This window comes from Pristiophorus japonicus, chromosome 9 (assembly GCF_044704955.1).
Source record: "Pristiophorus japonicus isolate sPriJap1 chromosome 9, sPriJap1.hap1, whole genome shotgun sequence".
NCBI lineage: Eukaryota > Metazoa > Chordata > Chondrichthyes > Pristiophoridae > Pristiophorus > Pristiophorus japonicus.
In genome coordinates, this window is record NC_091985.1 from 14,731,546 (window position 1) to 14,748,801 (window position 17,256).

At 49.5% G+C, this 17,256-nt stretch overlaps 1 protein-coding gene across 8 annotated transcripts in view; it reads right to left on the reverse strand.

Annotated features, from left to right (window-relative positions):
* Positions 1-17,256, reverse strand: part of adgrg6 (adhesion G protein-coupled receptor G6) — a 157,356-nt gene that overhangs the window by 57,707 nt on the left and 82,393 nt on the right. For 6 of the 8 annotated variants that reach the window (XM_070889080.1, XM_070889081.1, XM_070889082.1 and 3 more), the window contains 3 exons: positions 16,266-16,322; positions 3,797-3,888; positions 2,960-3,012 (listed from right to left, as the gene is read on the reverse strand). In XM_070889080.1, coding sequence (XP_070745181.1) covers positions 2,960-3,012; positions 3,797-3,888; positions 16,266-16,322 — 202 coding nt within the window. The remainder of the gene's footprint in view (positions 1-2,959; positions 3,013-3,796; positions 3,889-16,265; positions 16,323-17,256) is intronic. The other 2 variants (XM_070889087.1, XM_070889084.1) reach the window with 1 other exon arrangement.

Below are 17,256 nucleotides of genomic sequence, written 5' to 3' on the forward strand. Positions count from 1 at the left end.
GCCATCCCACAAATTTATTGAACTCGCAATGTCTTAATTTGTCACCATGAGCTTTGAACTCCCAACGTCAAAGGTGATTGGCTCCACACTGTAAACTGTCCACTATCCACTCGCCCAGTAAATCAGCCAACATCTCCTGCCTACCCAGTACTTCCTAACCTCCAGGTTCTAGAGGTAGCAGGGTCTCCAATCCATTCACTAAACCAGTGGCAAGAAAGTAAGGCAAATGTTTTCACAACGACCAGAGGATCATTCAGCAGATCGCAAATGTGTTCTGCTTTTGTGTGGTCTGGACCATTTTATACAGCTTCTTTGTTTTTCTTCCCCTGAAGTTGAGGGGTGTTAGCACTGGGTTATGGAGCATTTTCCAATTCAGGCCTCTGCCACAACTGTGGAAGAGTAGCTCACTCTGCGCCAATGTAACAGTATAATTCACTTACAATTAGTGCCAAATTAAGGGAGCTTTTTGTGTCAAGAGCCTTTGCCCATTAGAAACTGCATTGAATCTGCCCACATAGAACCATTATAGCCAATGTATAAGAAGATAAGAACATAAGAATTAGGAGCAGGAGTAGGCCATGTGGCCCCCTCGAGCCTGCTCCACCATTCAATGAGATCATAGCTGATCTTCATTGATCTCCGAGCTCAACGCCACATTCCCGCCCGAGCCCCATTATCCTATGATTCCCCTAGAGTCCAAAAATCTGTCTATCTCAGCCTTGAATGTACGCAATGATTCAGCATCCACAGGCCTCTGGGACAGAGAATTCCAAAGATTCACCACCCCGAGTGAAAAAATTTCTCCTCATCTCAGTCTTAAATGGCCGACCCCTTATCCTGTGTCCCCTGGTTCTAGACTCTTCAGCCAGGGGAAACAACCTCTCAGCATCTACCCTGTCAATCCCCCTCAGAATCTTATATGTTTCAATGTGATTATCTCTCATTCTTCTAAACTCGAGAGAGTATAGGCCCATTCTACATTTTGGACAACCCTCCCATCCCTGGGATCAACCTAGTGAGCCTTTGTTGCACCACCGCTCAGGCGAGTATGCCCATCCTCAGTATAGACTTCAAAGTGCTTTGATTGAGGGGACCTAAATCACCCTGTGGCCCGTTTGGGGACGCACAATTTGAATTAAGTGAAGATTGAGTGCCCGGCGAGATGGGCTGCTAAATCTTGTTGAATTGGGCACTTAGAAAGAGAAAAGGTTGCGGGGTGGTATCGGAGGCGGGAATGGTGTCAGTGGGGCACAACGTCCCTCCCCTTCTTTTAACGGGTCGGCGCGCACAGCGATGACATCATTGACGCGTGCGCCTCCGCCCGGGACGAAAACTACCGGGCTCAGCGCACCCGTTTTCACTGCAGAATCCCGGGGGGTAATTCCGGGAGGCGGGGGGGGGGGGGGCACGCTCTGGCCACCTCACCCGGGAGGTAAGAAATTAGAAGCCTGTTAGCGCCTCGCGGAGGCATTAACGGGGCTATAAAAAGGGGCAATTTTGGCCCCAAAGTCTTTAGCATGATGATGGGGATAGATTGCTGTTCAGGTGGTCAGGTAAATGGGATTGGGTGGAGAGGGGAGGATAAATTTATACACAAAATAATAAAATATAGAGACACTAGCACTAGGAAGCATTTCTTTACACAAGGAGCTATCAGCCTTTGGAACATACAGCCCAAGGAGACGCAGTGCATATGGATTCACCGATGGCCTTCAGGAGGGCGGTGGGCCACTTCCTATGAGGGCAGAGTTGCCAGACCTCCAGGAATTAACCTGGAGTCTCCAGGAATGAAAGATTAATCGCCTGGACGCGGCCCAGGAGAATAATCACCTCGGCCATTAAAAGAATTGTACCTGTTGTCACTTTCTGTGAAAGCCTTTGTTTGTTAGTTATAAACTATTGGGAGAAATAGGTGGTTTGACTGGGCGGGCGGTTGGAAGAGGGAGGTCATGTGATGAAACCTCCAGCAATACGTGCAACCAGAGTTGGCGACTCTGTGTGAGGAAAAGGCACCTTGTGGTACAGATGGCAGGTGGGGGTAGCCATGATCAGAGTTAGACTGCCATCTCCTGAACCTTTGCTTGATCACCTTTGGATGTCAGAGAAGGAATTTCCCAAAACTTTTCCTAAACAGGCCTCGGGATTTCCTGTCTATTTTTGCCTCGCCCAGGAATCGTGTAGATTGCCCCATGTCTGCGGGGGGGGGGGGGGCATTTTACATCGAGTTACATAGTACATACAGCACAGAAACAGACCATTCGGCCCAACCAGTCCATGCTGGCGTTTATGCTCCACTCAAGCCTCCTGCTGTTTGTCTTCATCTAAATCTATCAGCATAGCCCTCTATTCCTTTCTCCCTCATATACTTATCTGGCCTCCTCTTAAATGCATCTATGCCATTCGTCTGAACCACTCCTTGTGGTAGAAAATTCCACATTGTCACCACTCTCTGGGTAAAGATGTTTCTTCTGAATCTCCCATTGGATTTCTTGGTGACTATCTTATATTGATGGCCTCTAGTTATGCTCTTCCCCACAAGTGGAAACATTCTCTCTGTATCCACTCTATCAAACCTTTCATAATTTTAAAGACCTCTATTAGGTCACTGCTCTTTTCAAGAGAAACGAGACCCGGCCTGTTCATCCTTTCCCGATAGGAATAACCTTGCAGTTCTGGCATCAATTTAGTAAAACGAGCTGGTCTAAGCAACATCCTTTCCCTATACATTTCGTATAAAGAAGTTCACCCCATCGCTCTGGACTGAACTTGAACCCAGGTTGTCGGACCAAGGGCCAAAGTTTCAGCTCCTGCATCACGATGTGAAATATTACTGACAAAAGCATCGTGCAAAATCCCTCTATTGCTCAGTTTAACGGGAGGCATTAACCCGTCATCTTGTCAGTATGGCACCAGCCGATTTTGACCGTTGGTTTTGTTTACGGAGTCTCCGTCTCCTCACCTTACACTCTGCACATACACCGAGTAGTTCCAGTTCTCAAATGAGTCGGTGAGCTGAAACATAAATCGAGAAACAGCCAGTCAGTGCACAGTCCGAGCCATTAACAATGTCTCAGTGACACGGCCACATATACACATATTTGGCAGCTTTTAGTGGGTCAGTGGGCAGCACCCTCACTTCTGGGTCAGAAGGTTGTGGGTTTAAGTACCACTTCACAGACTTGAGCACAAAATAATCTAGGCTAACAGTGCTGAGGGAGCGCTGCACTGTCGGAGGTGGCGTCTTTCGGATGAGACATTCAACCGAGGTCCCGTCTGTTCTCTCAGGTGGATGTAAAAGATCCCAGGGCACTATTTCAAAGAAGAGCAGGAGAGGTATCCCCGGTGTCCTGGCCAATATTTATCCCTCAATCAACAGTACTAAAAAAAAACAGATTATCTGGTAATTATCACATTGCTGTTTGTGGGAGCTTGCTGTGCACAAATTGGCTGTCACATTTCCTGCATTACAACAGTGACTACACTCCAAAAGTATTTAATTGGCTGTAAAGTATGTTGCGGCATCCGGTGGTTGTGAAAGGCGCTATAGAAATGCAAATCTTTCTTTGCTCAGGTTAGCAAGTGTCACAGAAAAACACGCCAAAGTGATTTAAGCTGGCCCAGCACCAAGTGGGACGCTTTTGGTCTCTGCGGCCTAATTGCTCTCTGCCTTCACCGGCTGAGTAACGATGGAGGAGGGCTTTGTAGACAAGGGTACTTCTGAGACTCGGGAACACGGGGTGTGGGGGGAGGGAGTAGGTCAGTGATGGTGTACAAGAGCCAAAGGGGAATGACCTACCCAGGCCGTTACTCGTTCCTGCAGCTCCAAGGTGTCGATATTCCCATTGGTCAGGTCGTAGACGGTGAACTGCGTGCGGTAGAAGACTCCACCTGTGCGGCGAGAACAGTGCAGGGTTAGAAATGCAGGTTACCCGCTCGAATCGCAAAGAGGGCACGGATTCCACCCCCCCCCAGTCAATGAGTGCAGCCACGTCGTACGTGCAGTCACAACTGGCTGGGATATGGAGATCCGGCGGGAAAGTGGAGTTGAGGTCAATGACCAGCCGTGGTCTCGTGGAACGCTGGAGCAGGCTCGAGGAGCCGTCTGCCCTACTCCTGCTCCTAATCCTTATGTTGTGTAGAAGCCGATTACAATCTCACCGCAGATGGTGATCGCGGGATACCTTCACACTAACGCATTTGCGCTGCTGCTACACACAGTGCCCAGAGGAATTTGTGCCGTCCTCACTCCCGCCCCCCCCCAAAAAAGCTGTTTGGACAAGTGGTACCCCAAGCGACGCCCAGCTGTGGGCAGGGCTTCTTCGCCAGCGCAGTGCCAAAGAGCACCGCCCACCCGAAGAAAGTGGCCGAGGTCGCGGTGATACATTGTTCATTAGGGCAATGGAGGCTCAGTCGTTGAGTATGTTCAAGACAGAGATCGATAGATTTTTGGATATTAAGGGAATCAAGGTGTATGGAGATCAGGCAGGGAAGTGGAGTTGAGGCCAAACATCAGCCATGATCTCATTGAATGGCGGAGCAGGCTCGAGGGGCCGAATGGCCTACTCCTGCTCCTATTTCTTATGTTCTTAGGTTCACCTACAAGCTGTCACAACGCCCTGCACCAGCTTATCCTAACTCCCAGAGGAATTCATGCCCGGGAGAGCTAGAATGCTGTGAATTCAGTGGCACCTCCGCTTCACTGCTGACACTGAACAGCATTGAGACACCCTGTGGTTATATTTGGAGGCGTTATGTTGTCTGTTCTTGAGCGGAAAAAGAGGAGGAAAGTGATTTAACTGCCGCATCAAAATGAGGGATGCAATAATAGCGGGTTCACCTCAGGCAAAAAAAAAAATTCTGTCCTGCACAATTGCCAAGAACCAGACGAATGGGACCAAGCTGGGGAGTTAGTGGGTAAATGGCATAATGTAGCTGCCCTGGCACCATGGGAGCTCATCATCGGGAATTTGTGCTCAGAGATCAGCACACCTAATCCGTGACCCCCGTGTGACATCCCGTCCATGGGGACTAATGGCAGATTGGAACCTGCTCCCAGGGCTCAGCCAACGTTCCCTTGGCCAGACTCCAGAAGCCATGAATTGCGAGCCAGCTACTGCCCCCTCCTCCCCACATCCCCCCAGGAAAAGAAGCTGCAACTTTCCGCTCAGCATCTCCCTGCTCAGTGCAGCTCTCAACGTGTCCTGAGTAGAGTGGGAGGGTCAAACCTGCCTTTCCCCACTCCGGGACATTGAGTGCAGAATTTCAAGGCTCCACCACTGTGGAATATAATTATTATTATTATTTTTTTAAATGTTGATGATTCTGAGCTATTTTCTCTTTATCAAATTCCGGCCCGGCCCAGAAATCAGCACGGTCCTGGCCTGCAAGACGATCAGCAGACCGGGGCCACTGGAGGGAGCAGTGTGTGGCGGCCCGGCCCAGAAATCAGCATGGTCCTGGCCTGAAAGACGATCAGCAGACCGGGGCCACTGGAGGGAGCAGTGTGTGGCGGCCTGGCCTGGAAATCAGCACGGTCCTGGCCTGCAAGACGATCAGCAGGCCGGGGCCATTGGAGGGAGCAGCGTGCAGCGGCAAACCACTGCAGGGAGCGGCGCATGCTGCTGCAGGAGGGCGACGGCTACGAAGTCAGGTCGCTGATTGCAGTGCGGGCAGGAGGGGTGAAGGAGCGGCAAGAGTTTGTAGATGGAAGTGACCGGGGCCCAGGAGAGGAGTGAGTCTGAGTCTGGGGCCCAGAAGGGGCGAGGACCCAGAGGCAGCACGGGCCATCCCACACTGCGATACGTGTGCGCACTAGGTCTGTGCAGCAGAAGAGGTCTCCAGTCGTCTTGGGTAATCTTGCCACTGGACCAAGACTTAGCTCTGCCAAGCCTGTGTGATGGCTGGCGTGCAATGGCCACCCCACATTAAAAAAAATCCACGCACAGGCATCGTCCACCCTTCACGATGTAGTTCTGGATCTGGATTATTTGGTCCTTCTTTGAAACACCTGTGAACTCATCCCTTTTTGGCGTGGAGCAAGTCATCCTCGCTTCGAGGGACTGCCGATGATGATGATTTTTACTAAATTGATACCAGGAATGAGCAACTTCAGTTGGAGAGACTGGAGAAGCTGGGGTTGTTCTCCTTAGAACAGAGAAGGTTAAGGGGAGGTCTAACAGAGGTGATCAAAATCATGAGGGGTTTTTGATGAGCGTAAATAAGGAGAAACTGTTTCCGCTGGCTGGAGACTCAGTAAGCAGAGGACACAGGTTTAAAATAACTAGCCACAGAACCAGAGGGGAGATCAGAAAAGTTCCCTACAAGTTGTGCACAACTCTCTGATAATCCCGGGGCTGCGCGAGACCAGTTTCTTCAATGTACAGTTAGCACTGGCGGAAAAGCGAAACTGTGAATGGGCCGGGCCGTGCAACACCCCCGGCACCACCCTCACCCCAAAAAATAAGAGGGAACATTGGAGATGAGGAGAATTTTTCTACGCAGCAGTTGTTATGATCTGCAACACGCTGCCTGAAAGGGCGGTGGAAGCAGATTCAACCATCACCTTCAAAAGAGGATTTAATAAATACTTGAAAATAATACGTTTTCAGGGCAATGGGGAAAGAGCAAGGGGGAGTGGGACTAATTGGATTGCTCTTTCAAAGAGCTGGCACAGGCATGATGGGCCGAATGGCCTCTTTCTGTGCGGTATGATTCTATCAGTCAGAAAATAAAAAAAAGGGGGAGGGTATGTGGGGCAGGAGCCAACTGCTAGGATAGCTGGAGCTCTAGGGGCTGGTTACAGTAAGTAGGTCCCAACCTATGCTCAGGAGAGTGCAAGGTGCACACTTTCAATGGACGGATAATATAACAGATGGAAGAGAACCTAAAAAAATGAAGTGTTCTTTTTTTTATTTAAGTAAAAGGTATAAAAAAAAGTAGTGTTGTTCCATTATCTGGTGTCAGAATGCACATTAGATCAAAACTTATCAATATATTGTCATGCGTTTCTGATTCTACGATGCAGTGCTGTAATATACAAAAGTATTGAATCATACGATTGGTCAAATAGCTACGAACTAAGGGCTATTTAAGTGCTGACTGTGCAGACTTCATGGAATGGCCTGTAAAGCCAGACCCGGGGGCAGAAAGAGGTCAGAGAAGGCAGTGCCCACCTTTGCCCAGTTCCATGACTCGCGTGGATTCCAAATATTGGAGCAATTAAAATGGCAACCGTTGAGCAGACCTTCGATGCCCACATCGTGCGGAAACATCGTAACTCCTGGTCAGCACAAAAGAAGAAAGGCGAATGAGTGCCAGCCATGGCTCAGTGGGCAGCACTCTTGCCTCGGAGTCAGAAAGTTGTGGGTTCAAATCCCACTTCCGGGACTTGAGCACAAAAATCTAGGCCGACATTCCAGTGCATGCTGAGGGAGCTGCCGTCTTTGATTAGGATGAGGCATTAAACCGATGGCCCGTCTGCTCTCTCAGGTGTACATAAAATATCCCATGGCACTATTTCGAAAAAGAGCAGGGGAGTTATCCCCGATGTCTTGGCCAATATTTATCCCTCAATCAATGTAACAAAAACAGTTTATCTGGTCATTATCACATTGCTGTTTGTGGGAGCTTGCCACATTACCCACATTATAACAGTGGCTACACTCCAAAAATACTTCATTGACTGTAAAGTGCTGAGAGACGTCCGTTGGTCGTGAAAGGCGCTACATAAATGCAAGCCTAGCTGTGAACGAAGGAAGGAGGCGACAGTCTGCACAGTCCTCACTAGATGGCGCCTTTCACATTGCTAATAGGTGCTGTGGTTAATTATAATCAGAAGTGTGCGTTAGTCTACAGGTTTGTGATCATTTTGCCAGGAGAATATCGCTAGCCAGCAAAAATCAAGCAGAGGCGGACACGGAATTAACCCTCTGAGGCGGCAGCAAAAGCAATCGGTGCCTGAGTTCAAATTAATCACTTGCACACCAATTTATCTGACCATATTCCTCGTTGGAACTCTTTCGTAGACATGTTCCTTCATTCATTCTATTCAAATCGGTGAATGCATACGTTACCATGCCATTCTCCTTGGGAGTCAAAATGCGCCCAAAGGGTTTCAAAGGGTTAATACGCCAAGTGTTAAACTAAGTGAGTATCAAACTAAGGCCTGAAATCCAGGCTTGCGTGAACGCGACCAAAATTGAGCCCAAAATTGCGGCGTGCGCTCAGTTTCGACGTGGTCAATCACTCTCCGCGGTACTTCAAGCAGTAAAATCCCACGCTCTCATCTCACCAGAGAGCAGGGCAGAATAATCCTCAGCCACAGCCAAGCAAAAGTGCACAAGGTGTTTCCTCCACTCCCCGCCAGATTGCTAAACCAAAATAGGAACCCGTGCTCGAAGTTCCTCCTTCAGTGAAAAATTAGTGTCTTTCTGCAGTCAATAAACTGTGGGAGCGTTCGGCTTGTCACAGAGAGAAGCAGGTTGTTCTTCATTGAAAGAGCAATTTTACCTTTGTGGGTTAGAAAGTGCAACAGTGCCTTCTTACTGGGAGAAAATGGCAATAGAATAACGTGTTTTTGGTGGCAGAGAATAATGCCCATTGAAGGGGAGTCTGTCCCAAGGGGAGTCTGTCCCTTAAAGGGGAGTGAATGCTTGCATATTTTTGCTTATTTGGTTTGGCTTTGGATGCCCGTTTAACGGGAATGTGATCTAATCATTGCTGCTAACACTACTCGGCCAGCCTTCTTGCAAAACGTGTTCTACCGCCGTCAAGCTTCAGTGCAACCAGTCATCTCCTCGCATCATGCACCTGTGCTTTCAGCTACATCTACCCGCTCAGCTCAACCGCTTCCAACACCCAGCATCGACACCGGTGAGATAACTACTGGCGGCCACAGTTTCCGCTAGAGCGTTATACAGATTCGCTTGAGACATACGGTTGGCGACCAGAACTCCGCACAAACAGACCGTCCCCTCAACCCCTTCACAGAGACAGGACACGGGGGCTTGGCTCGACTCGACAGCTGCTTCCCCGCTCGCCAAACTCGTGGAGGGAGCCGCGTTGAGCCCATGAACATCCCGGGAGGGCACTGGAGGAGGCGTCACTCCGGCTGATGGAAAGAAGGACTCCAGACTCGATAGGCGTGTGGCGGAGGTCTGGAACGGCTGCAGCGGCTGTTCCAGGAGTGTCTTGGCCCCCGTGCTGGTGACAATGCCCCAGGCCGATTGAGTAGGAGGTGCATTCATGGAGAGAGCCGCAGAGGGATTCATCGGTACTGTGGGCAGCTGGATTAGATCTTGAGATCCAGTGGTTGTTGAGGTGAACCCTACTGATAGTCCCTCACTTACTGGAGCTGAAACACTGAATGGGACCGAGTTAGATGTGTGTGGCTCTTCAGCATAAAGTTCTGCATTCAAAGTTCTTGCCTGTTTTTGACTTGTTAAAGTTATGTTTAAAACGATAGTCGGGGGGTCTTTTGGCAATTGCGCAGAGCTGGTGATTGGCGTGCGTTCGGATTCTGTCTCTGTAAAAATGCCAGCTGAATTCACAAGTTGGGGGCTTTTTGTTAGCGGTGGGGTATGTGTACTGAGAAATGTCCACTGTGCTCCCAAATGCACCGGTATTGCAGTTACTACCTGGAGATCTTTCGAGGTTTCCAGTAAGGAATTTGAATATGGTTCCCACTTCAATCCAGGAATCCCAGAGGTACGCGGCACAGGGCGGTCTGTCCTATCTGGAACAAAACCCAACCACGAACTCCACGGATTGGTATTGTCCGCAGAGTCCTTGCTCAGCTGATGATCAAGTTCCTTTGCGCTTTGTGTAGTGAAGGCCACAAATTGTTCTTGGGTGTGAGAGCCAGAAGCCACAGCTGAACTTTTATTTACCCGAGAAATAATTTCAAAATGGTTCTGAGCGCCTTCTGAAACGGTCAGCGGAAAACTAGGAAAATCTGTCCCATTCCTAGATCCACGAGATGAATTTGGTGTCAAGGTTGGAATTTGTTCCAATTCAGAAAGAATGTCGTGATTAAGGGAAGTTGCGTTTTCATGTCTTACATTTGCACGGATGTCTGAAGGCGCAGGTTGGAGCATGTCGGTCACCGCCAGGATCCAGTCCAAGGTGGCAGTCCATGTGCTCCCAACATTCACCATTGAAGTCTCCAGCGAAGACTTGAGGTGATCAGCTACTGCTGAGGAATCAATCTTCGGGCGAAGAGTCCCAGAGGTTAAGTCGGGCGAGATGTGCAAGGGCACAAGTGAAACACTTTGGTCTTTGGCCAACAACCCAGTATCAGTCGGAGCCAACGTCCTCAGTTTGCTTTCTGTCACGCGTTGCTGGCTTTGTGTAATTTGCAGTGCAGTCTGGCTGTGGTCATGGTCAGTCCATTTCTTGCTGACGGGAAAGAGGTGAGGGCTGGTTGTTCCTGCAGACAATCTCCGCTGACTGTCTGTACTCGATGAAGACACTGTTAAAGGAGCTAAATGGCTTGTTTGCGCCGGTGGTGATTCAGAGACCATCGTCGCTACTGATGCACTAGTCATCTCGATGTGGGTTTGTGCACCAGGATGCAGCACTGCAGCACTAAAACTGGCTGACTGCACCATACCTGACATGGAAGGATGGATGCTGAGTTCAGGAGGTCCCAGTAACAATGTCTCTGTGTTGTACTGCAAATGTCGCACACCTTCATTGAGTTTGGATGTAGAAGGTGCCGGTGAATTATCCCAGAAATTGCTTGGCGTGGAAGGAGTATTTACCGCATCTGATGTTGACTGGGCTGAAGAAACACTGGCCAAAGCACCAGGATGGTCCAAATTATTGTCTGACTTTGCCGCTGCAGCCAGAGAGCCCGTGTGTGTGCTGTGCACTAAAATAGGAGCGCCTTCCCCTTGCCCTCTGACCGAAAATTGGCCTGGGGGCAGAGTAAACTCTTCAGATTGCCTTAATTGGTTTTCTAACTCTTCAGTACTGATGAGCAATCTGTGTGTTGGTGTAATAGATTCTTGGCCAAAGTGGTTTGTTAAGTAGAGCGAGTCTGTCACAACCGTCGGTAGGTTGACAGTAACACTGCTGCGGTTATCCCGTTCGATGGCTGTACTGGACATGATGGGCTTTGCGTCGTCAGAACCAGTTCGTCCTGGTGAAGGAGGCCAACTGGACAAGATATTGCTGTTGTCCTTTGGCAAGGCAGTGCCTGAAGACTTAATATCAGAATGGTATGTGCGGAATGTTAGCTCGAGGGGGTCGACCGAAGATATACTATTGTCATGAAGAGATGGTGCTGCCGTCTCAGTGTTGAACTGGTCCCTCAGAGGCACATGTAACGTGTTTAATGGATTTCCCATCAGGTTAGAACTACTGGTGGCCATCCAGAGGGAACCGTACAACAGATGCCCGTGAGGTACAGCAGATGTCTGCACACTTACTTTGTGTACCGACACTGGTGGAGTGGGCCTAATTGTTGGATACCACACTAAAGGAGGTGTTTGAGGTTGTATCTCCACTGTCTTTAACAGACCGGAGGACCTGTGACCAATAACGTGTTGACTTGGTGAGAGTGCAGAAGGAATGCTTTGTTGCGAAGTGTACAACATTCCCAATCCAGCATCTTCTGCTTCTTCAGTCAGTTCCTCTTGGCCCTCGAGGGCAATGGGCAACATCTCAAAACTGGAGTCAAGCTCCTTGTCCTCCTCGGTTGTGTTACCAGTCGAATTCTCAATAGCAACCTTCAAGTCCCAGGACTGGTTCATTGGCTTCTTTGACCGGGTGACGAGTTCGAGAGCCAGTCGAGAGGCGTTTGCTCCTCGGTTGGTCACACTCCCATCTCCGGCACCAGTGGGAAAGGGATTTGGAGTGAACCGTTCTTCTGCGACGCTTGCCTCACCGACGCTGCTGGTCACCCTCTTCAACGCCTTTGAATCGTCCGCACTGCCGTGTGGCCTCTTGGTGACGACCTTGGTGAAGACGATGGAAGCACTGTGCGTGTCAAGTATGCCTGGTTTGGAAGCGTTGGCCATGTCGGGCCTGGGTCTCGGTGAGTACCTCAAAGGCGTGGAGATAATACCCAGCGGGTTCCTGCCGCTTGCCGTTCTCCGCTCTGTCTGCGAGTTCCAGGATGCGTTGAGCAGGCCGCGGTGGGCTCGGATGACAGCTGGGGCCAGAACCTGGAACCCCTGCAAATCTGAATCGTTAAAGCTTCCATCTGTTAGTGAGCAAATCATCCCGTCATTAACTCACCGCGCTTAACCGACAGTACATCACATTCTTAACAAGGAGCAATCGCGGCGCAATGATTCTAGGAGACCCCTGAGTGAGTTAAGTCTACATTTATCCAGAAACTCCAGCTCCCTCAATGCATCAGGTAAGTTATGAAACATTCGAAGGGGGATTGACCGGGTAGATGCTGAGAGGTTGTTTCCCGGCTGGAGAGTCTAGAACCAGGGGTCACAGTCTCAAGATAAGGGATTGGCCATTTAAGATGGAGATGAGGAGGAATTTCTTCACTCAGAAGGCTGAGAATCTTTGTACTTCTCTGTCCCAAAGGACTGTGAATGGTGAATCTTTGAGTATATTCAAGGCTGAGATCGATAGATTTTTGGACTCGAGGGGACTCAAGGTGATATGTGGATTGGGTGGAAATATGGGGTTGAGGTCGAAGATAAGCTGTGATCTTATTGAATGGGGAGCAGGCTCGGAGGGGCCGTATGGCTTACTCCTGCTCATATTTCTTATGTTCTCATCAAGCCAGAAGCTGAGCTGTTCAGATGAGGATTGATCCCGAGTCTGTGCCGACCTCAGCCAGGGATGTGGCGGCTGGCGGTGGGGAGTTACAAACAGAAAATTGGTGAGTGTTTCCTGCTCCCGCTCGCTGTCCAGCGTCCTTCGGGAAAGGTGGGCGTGTGGGCATCAGGCGGTGACAGGGTTAGGCTGCTCGGAATATTAGGAACAGGAGGAGGCCATGCAGCCCCTCGATTCTCTTCTGCCATTCGATCAGATCAACTCCAGGCTCACATTCGCTAGCGAGGCTCCCACATGATTCATGGCCACATGGAAACCTCAGCAACTACACTAGCAAGGAGTCAACACCCTGAGAAAGGGGAGTGGGGGGAAGAGGGGAGGAGAGAGAGAATCGGTCCACATTTTAATTTCTCACCCTTCATTTTTTTTCCATTTCACTCCAATTATTGTATTAAATTTGCCACACAACTTATGATCGCATTACATCAAGCACATCAATTAAACTGTTGTTGAATATCAAACCACACGTTAGTCAGTGTTTATGTATGATTATCCGACAGGTTTCTCGGGAGTTTCTGACTGGTTAAATGGGAAGCAAAGGGTGCCCTGGGCATCATCGCCACAAGCATGTGGGAGAACACCCAGTCTCCACTTATTCTCCACCCATGCCATTGCTCCGTCAGCTGCTCAAACCTAATCGCAACACGCGCGTTCAAAGTGAACGGTGACATATATAACCAAATTGTGACACGTCTGCCCAGCCCGACTTGCACTATCCAATATGCGCCCTTCCGATCACACTGGGAGGGGGGGGGGGGCAGTCTCCGTGCTTCCTAGCTCAGGGAGAAGCATTTTCTGATCAATACAGCGCCGTTTCAATTCGATGCACGGGTCGAAATGGCGCCCCTAATCACCCGTGGGACCAATTTCCCGTCTTATCTTTCTTGAGAGTGTGGGGGCGCAGGGGGGAGGGGGCTGTCACTTTGAATTTGTGCGGTAAAACGGGTGATAACGAATGGGCTCGCTTTACAGCTCTTCGGGGCTTTTAATTTCCATTTGAAGTCAACGGATTGGGAGAGGTGTGAAAACGGGCTTGCACTACATAGTCAAAATTACCCCACTTCCTACCACCACCCATTCGGCCCCACTGATCTGTGGCGGTGTTTATACTCCACCCAAGCCCCCTTCCCACCCCTCTTCATCTCACCCTGTCAACATATCCTTCGAACTCTTTCTTCCCCCGTGTAAATATCTAGCTGCCCCTTAAATACGCTTGCAAGCTAACACCATGCTGGGCGATCTGCCCCATTAGGTCCAGGCTTACGGCAAATAACACAAAAGTAAAACCGCCCGTTGGTTCATCTGAAGTGGAAGAGAAACAAATTAAGCACATTCCAGGCTGAAATTCCTGCGACTGGTATTTTGGATTGGTGAAAACTCGAAAAATGCATTCAACTCGCAGATGGTAACATACAGATAACGAAAATATGAAGGGGATGCGGGTAGTCATGGCTCTGCCCGCGAGCGGTGATTCCCAGCTCCCGGCAGGGAGTCCCACTCATTGGGAGAATCGGGAACACAATAAGGTGTAATCCCCGGTGATGAATTTCCTCAGGGCCATCTCCGGATTGGACACCGCAGGATCGGCTCGCTCGCGGAGCATGGTCACTTGGGCGAGGTCCTGGAGGGCGACCAACGCACATCGGCCAGTACCTCAAGAGGAGACGGGGCCCTCAGGAAAAGAGCAGAGACAATGGGGACACCGAGGGCGGGATGGGGGTCTGTTTTTGGGCACCTTTCATTTCATGGGGAATTTCAACATCCGTTTCAATCCCTGGCACAATGAGGGATAACCACTCGGGACACTTGGGAGGGTAGGTCCCTATTTCCCGGTCACCATTGATAGATAATCCGATATCATCAGAAAAGGGATGCAAAGTATTTCAGCACTCAGCTTCCAAGTTCCGCTTCAGCTGGGTTGATGCGAGTGCCATAGTCAAAAGCCCCTTAGTGCGCTCACTCAGCGTGCTCAGTTGATTCAGTCGATAAGCTCAGACCAGTGCCAGCAGTTGTTGCGGGTTTTGAGAGGGTGAAGCAAAAATACTGTCTAGCGGTAACTTCCATTTTAAAAATGTATTCCTCCTCCCCCTCCCCCGCCCCCTCACATCATTTCCACTTTAACAATGCAGAGTAGATCTCAGAGGCCCACAGTGTGAAGAGGGGCATCTTGCACCTTCAGGGAATCGACTTGCTTTCACACTGTCCCTCCTTTTGAGTGCTCATCATATACACGAAGCACCCACATTACCAAACCGTGCCATGGTAGTGCCCTCGCCTCCGAGTTGGAAGGTTGCGGGTTCAAATCCCCCTCCAGAGACATGAATACACAACAGTGGCTGACACTCCAGTGCAGTGCTGAGGGAGTGCGACACACACTGTGGGAGGTGAGACATTAAACTGAGGCCACGTCTGCTCTCTCAGGTGGACGTAAAAAAAAAATCCCACGGCACTATTTTGAAGAGCAGGGAGAGTTCTCCCCAGTGTTCCAGCCAATATTTATCCCTCAATCAACATCACTCAGACTATCTGGGTCACTTTCACATTGCTGTTTGTGGGAGCTTGCTGTGCGCAAATAGGCTGCCACATTCCCTACATTTACAACACTTCAAAAAGTACTTCATTGGCTGTAAAGCGCTTTGGGACGTCCTGAGGTTGAGAAAGGCGCTATATAAATGCAAAATTCTTTCTTTCAACATGCCACTTCAGCAACGCGCTGTTCTACTGGTCTGACAGCAGAATAAAAAATGATGGGTCATTGTCTGGATGCAGCTCATCGAGCATGTAGCACTGGGTGTTGTATAAGCTGCATCAGGGCACAAGAGGTCACACATTCAGCACCCATTGTCCATTGCCCCCATGGAGAAGTTCAGACGTATCTCAAGTGAGGAAGCAGGCAGTGGAGTTGACGGCCCTCCATTGCCACACCAGGTAAGACTACCACACCTACTGCAAGGCAAGCTGGCACCATCACCACTACGGCACCCACACTGCTACCACCACCACCATCCATGCCACAGTGACCGAGCAGCAACATCACTAGCACCAATGCAGTCCAATACTGCTTCTATCCCGTAAGATTATTTTTTTTTTTTTTTACACGGCACATACCACCTGTTTAACTGGGCAACATTTGGTGGAAACGGTTTTTGAAAATTATTTGTGGGATTGGGAGAAAAGCCAGGGCATGGGATGACCCATTTCCAATCCTTTGAGTTCAAGTGATGGGACGATGGGATTTTTTTGGACTCATTTTAAGTCACTGCATCATGAAACATTAGCCAAACATTTTTTGCTGTTGTGACGAGAACATTGCCCCATTAAAAGTGTGTTTGTGCCCCTTTAGAGCTAAATCATTACCGCCCCCACCCTTTGGGTTAGCAGCATCATGCCCACACCAACATTTGTGCTCCATTATACCCTCACCATTGAAGAGCTTTATGCTATTGTAGTCATCCCTTCCCTACCTTCACTGCTTGAGCAATTATAACTGCTGTTTTGGAAGACCGTAGAGGTTGGCAGACCTGAGTAATGCAAAATACATCGGTTATGCACTCGGGCTTTATAATCAACCACCACCAACATTGATTCTTTGGCTTGCCGGCCATCTGTCTCGGGCAGAAATCTGCCACCAAAATGTCAGCGAGCCAAACCATTGAGAAGTCTACACATGTAGAGCATTTTCTCACCCGATACTCTCCGTCCAAAGAGTTCCCCAACCACTCCAAGTTCTTCAGAGGACTTAGGAACAGGTTGGCCCGAGAGAAGGCAATGGAAACCCCCCAGGTGTGCGCAGGTTTACCACTGGAGTTTAACCAGGTAAAAAGCAGCAGATATCATTGGGATGGATCCCACTGCTAGTCTGGCTAGCACCATGCTCCTCATTAAGACACTGGTTACCTGAAAATGAACGGGAAGTATCCCAGCCCCTCCAAAAGCAGGTCTTCCTCTCCAGGTCCCATGAATAAGCCAGGCTGGGTGATCCATCACCAAGAGTGCCCTGTCACTTTGGAACCAACTCAACCCCGAAGAGTGCCCGCATCTCTCCCACCTTCCATGGATGATAATTGGTGGAAATTAAATGGAATGTTGGCCTTTATTGCAAGGGGGATGGAGTATAAAAGTAGGAAAGTCCTACTACAACTGCACAGGGTATTGGCGAGGCCACACCTGGAGTACTGCGTACAGTTTTGGTCTCCTTATTTATGGAAGGATATACTTGCATTGGAGGCAGTTCGGAGATTCCTGGGATTAAATGGTTGACCTTTGAGGAAAGGATGAGCAGGTTGGGCCTATATTGGAGTTTAGAAGGATGAGAGTGATCTGATTGAAACAGAAGATTCTGAGGGGGCTTGACAGGGTAGATGCTGAGAGGATGTCTCCCCTTGTGAGGGAATCTAGAACTAGGGGGCATAGTTTTAGAATAAGGGGTCGCCCATTTAAGACAGAGGTGGAGGA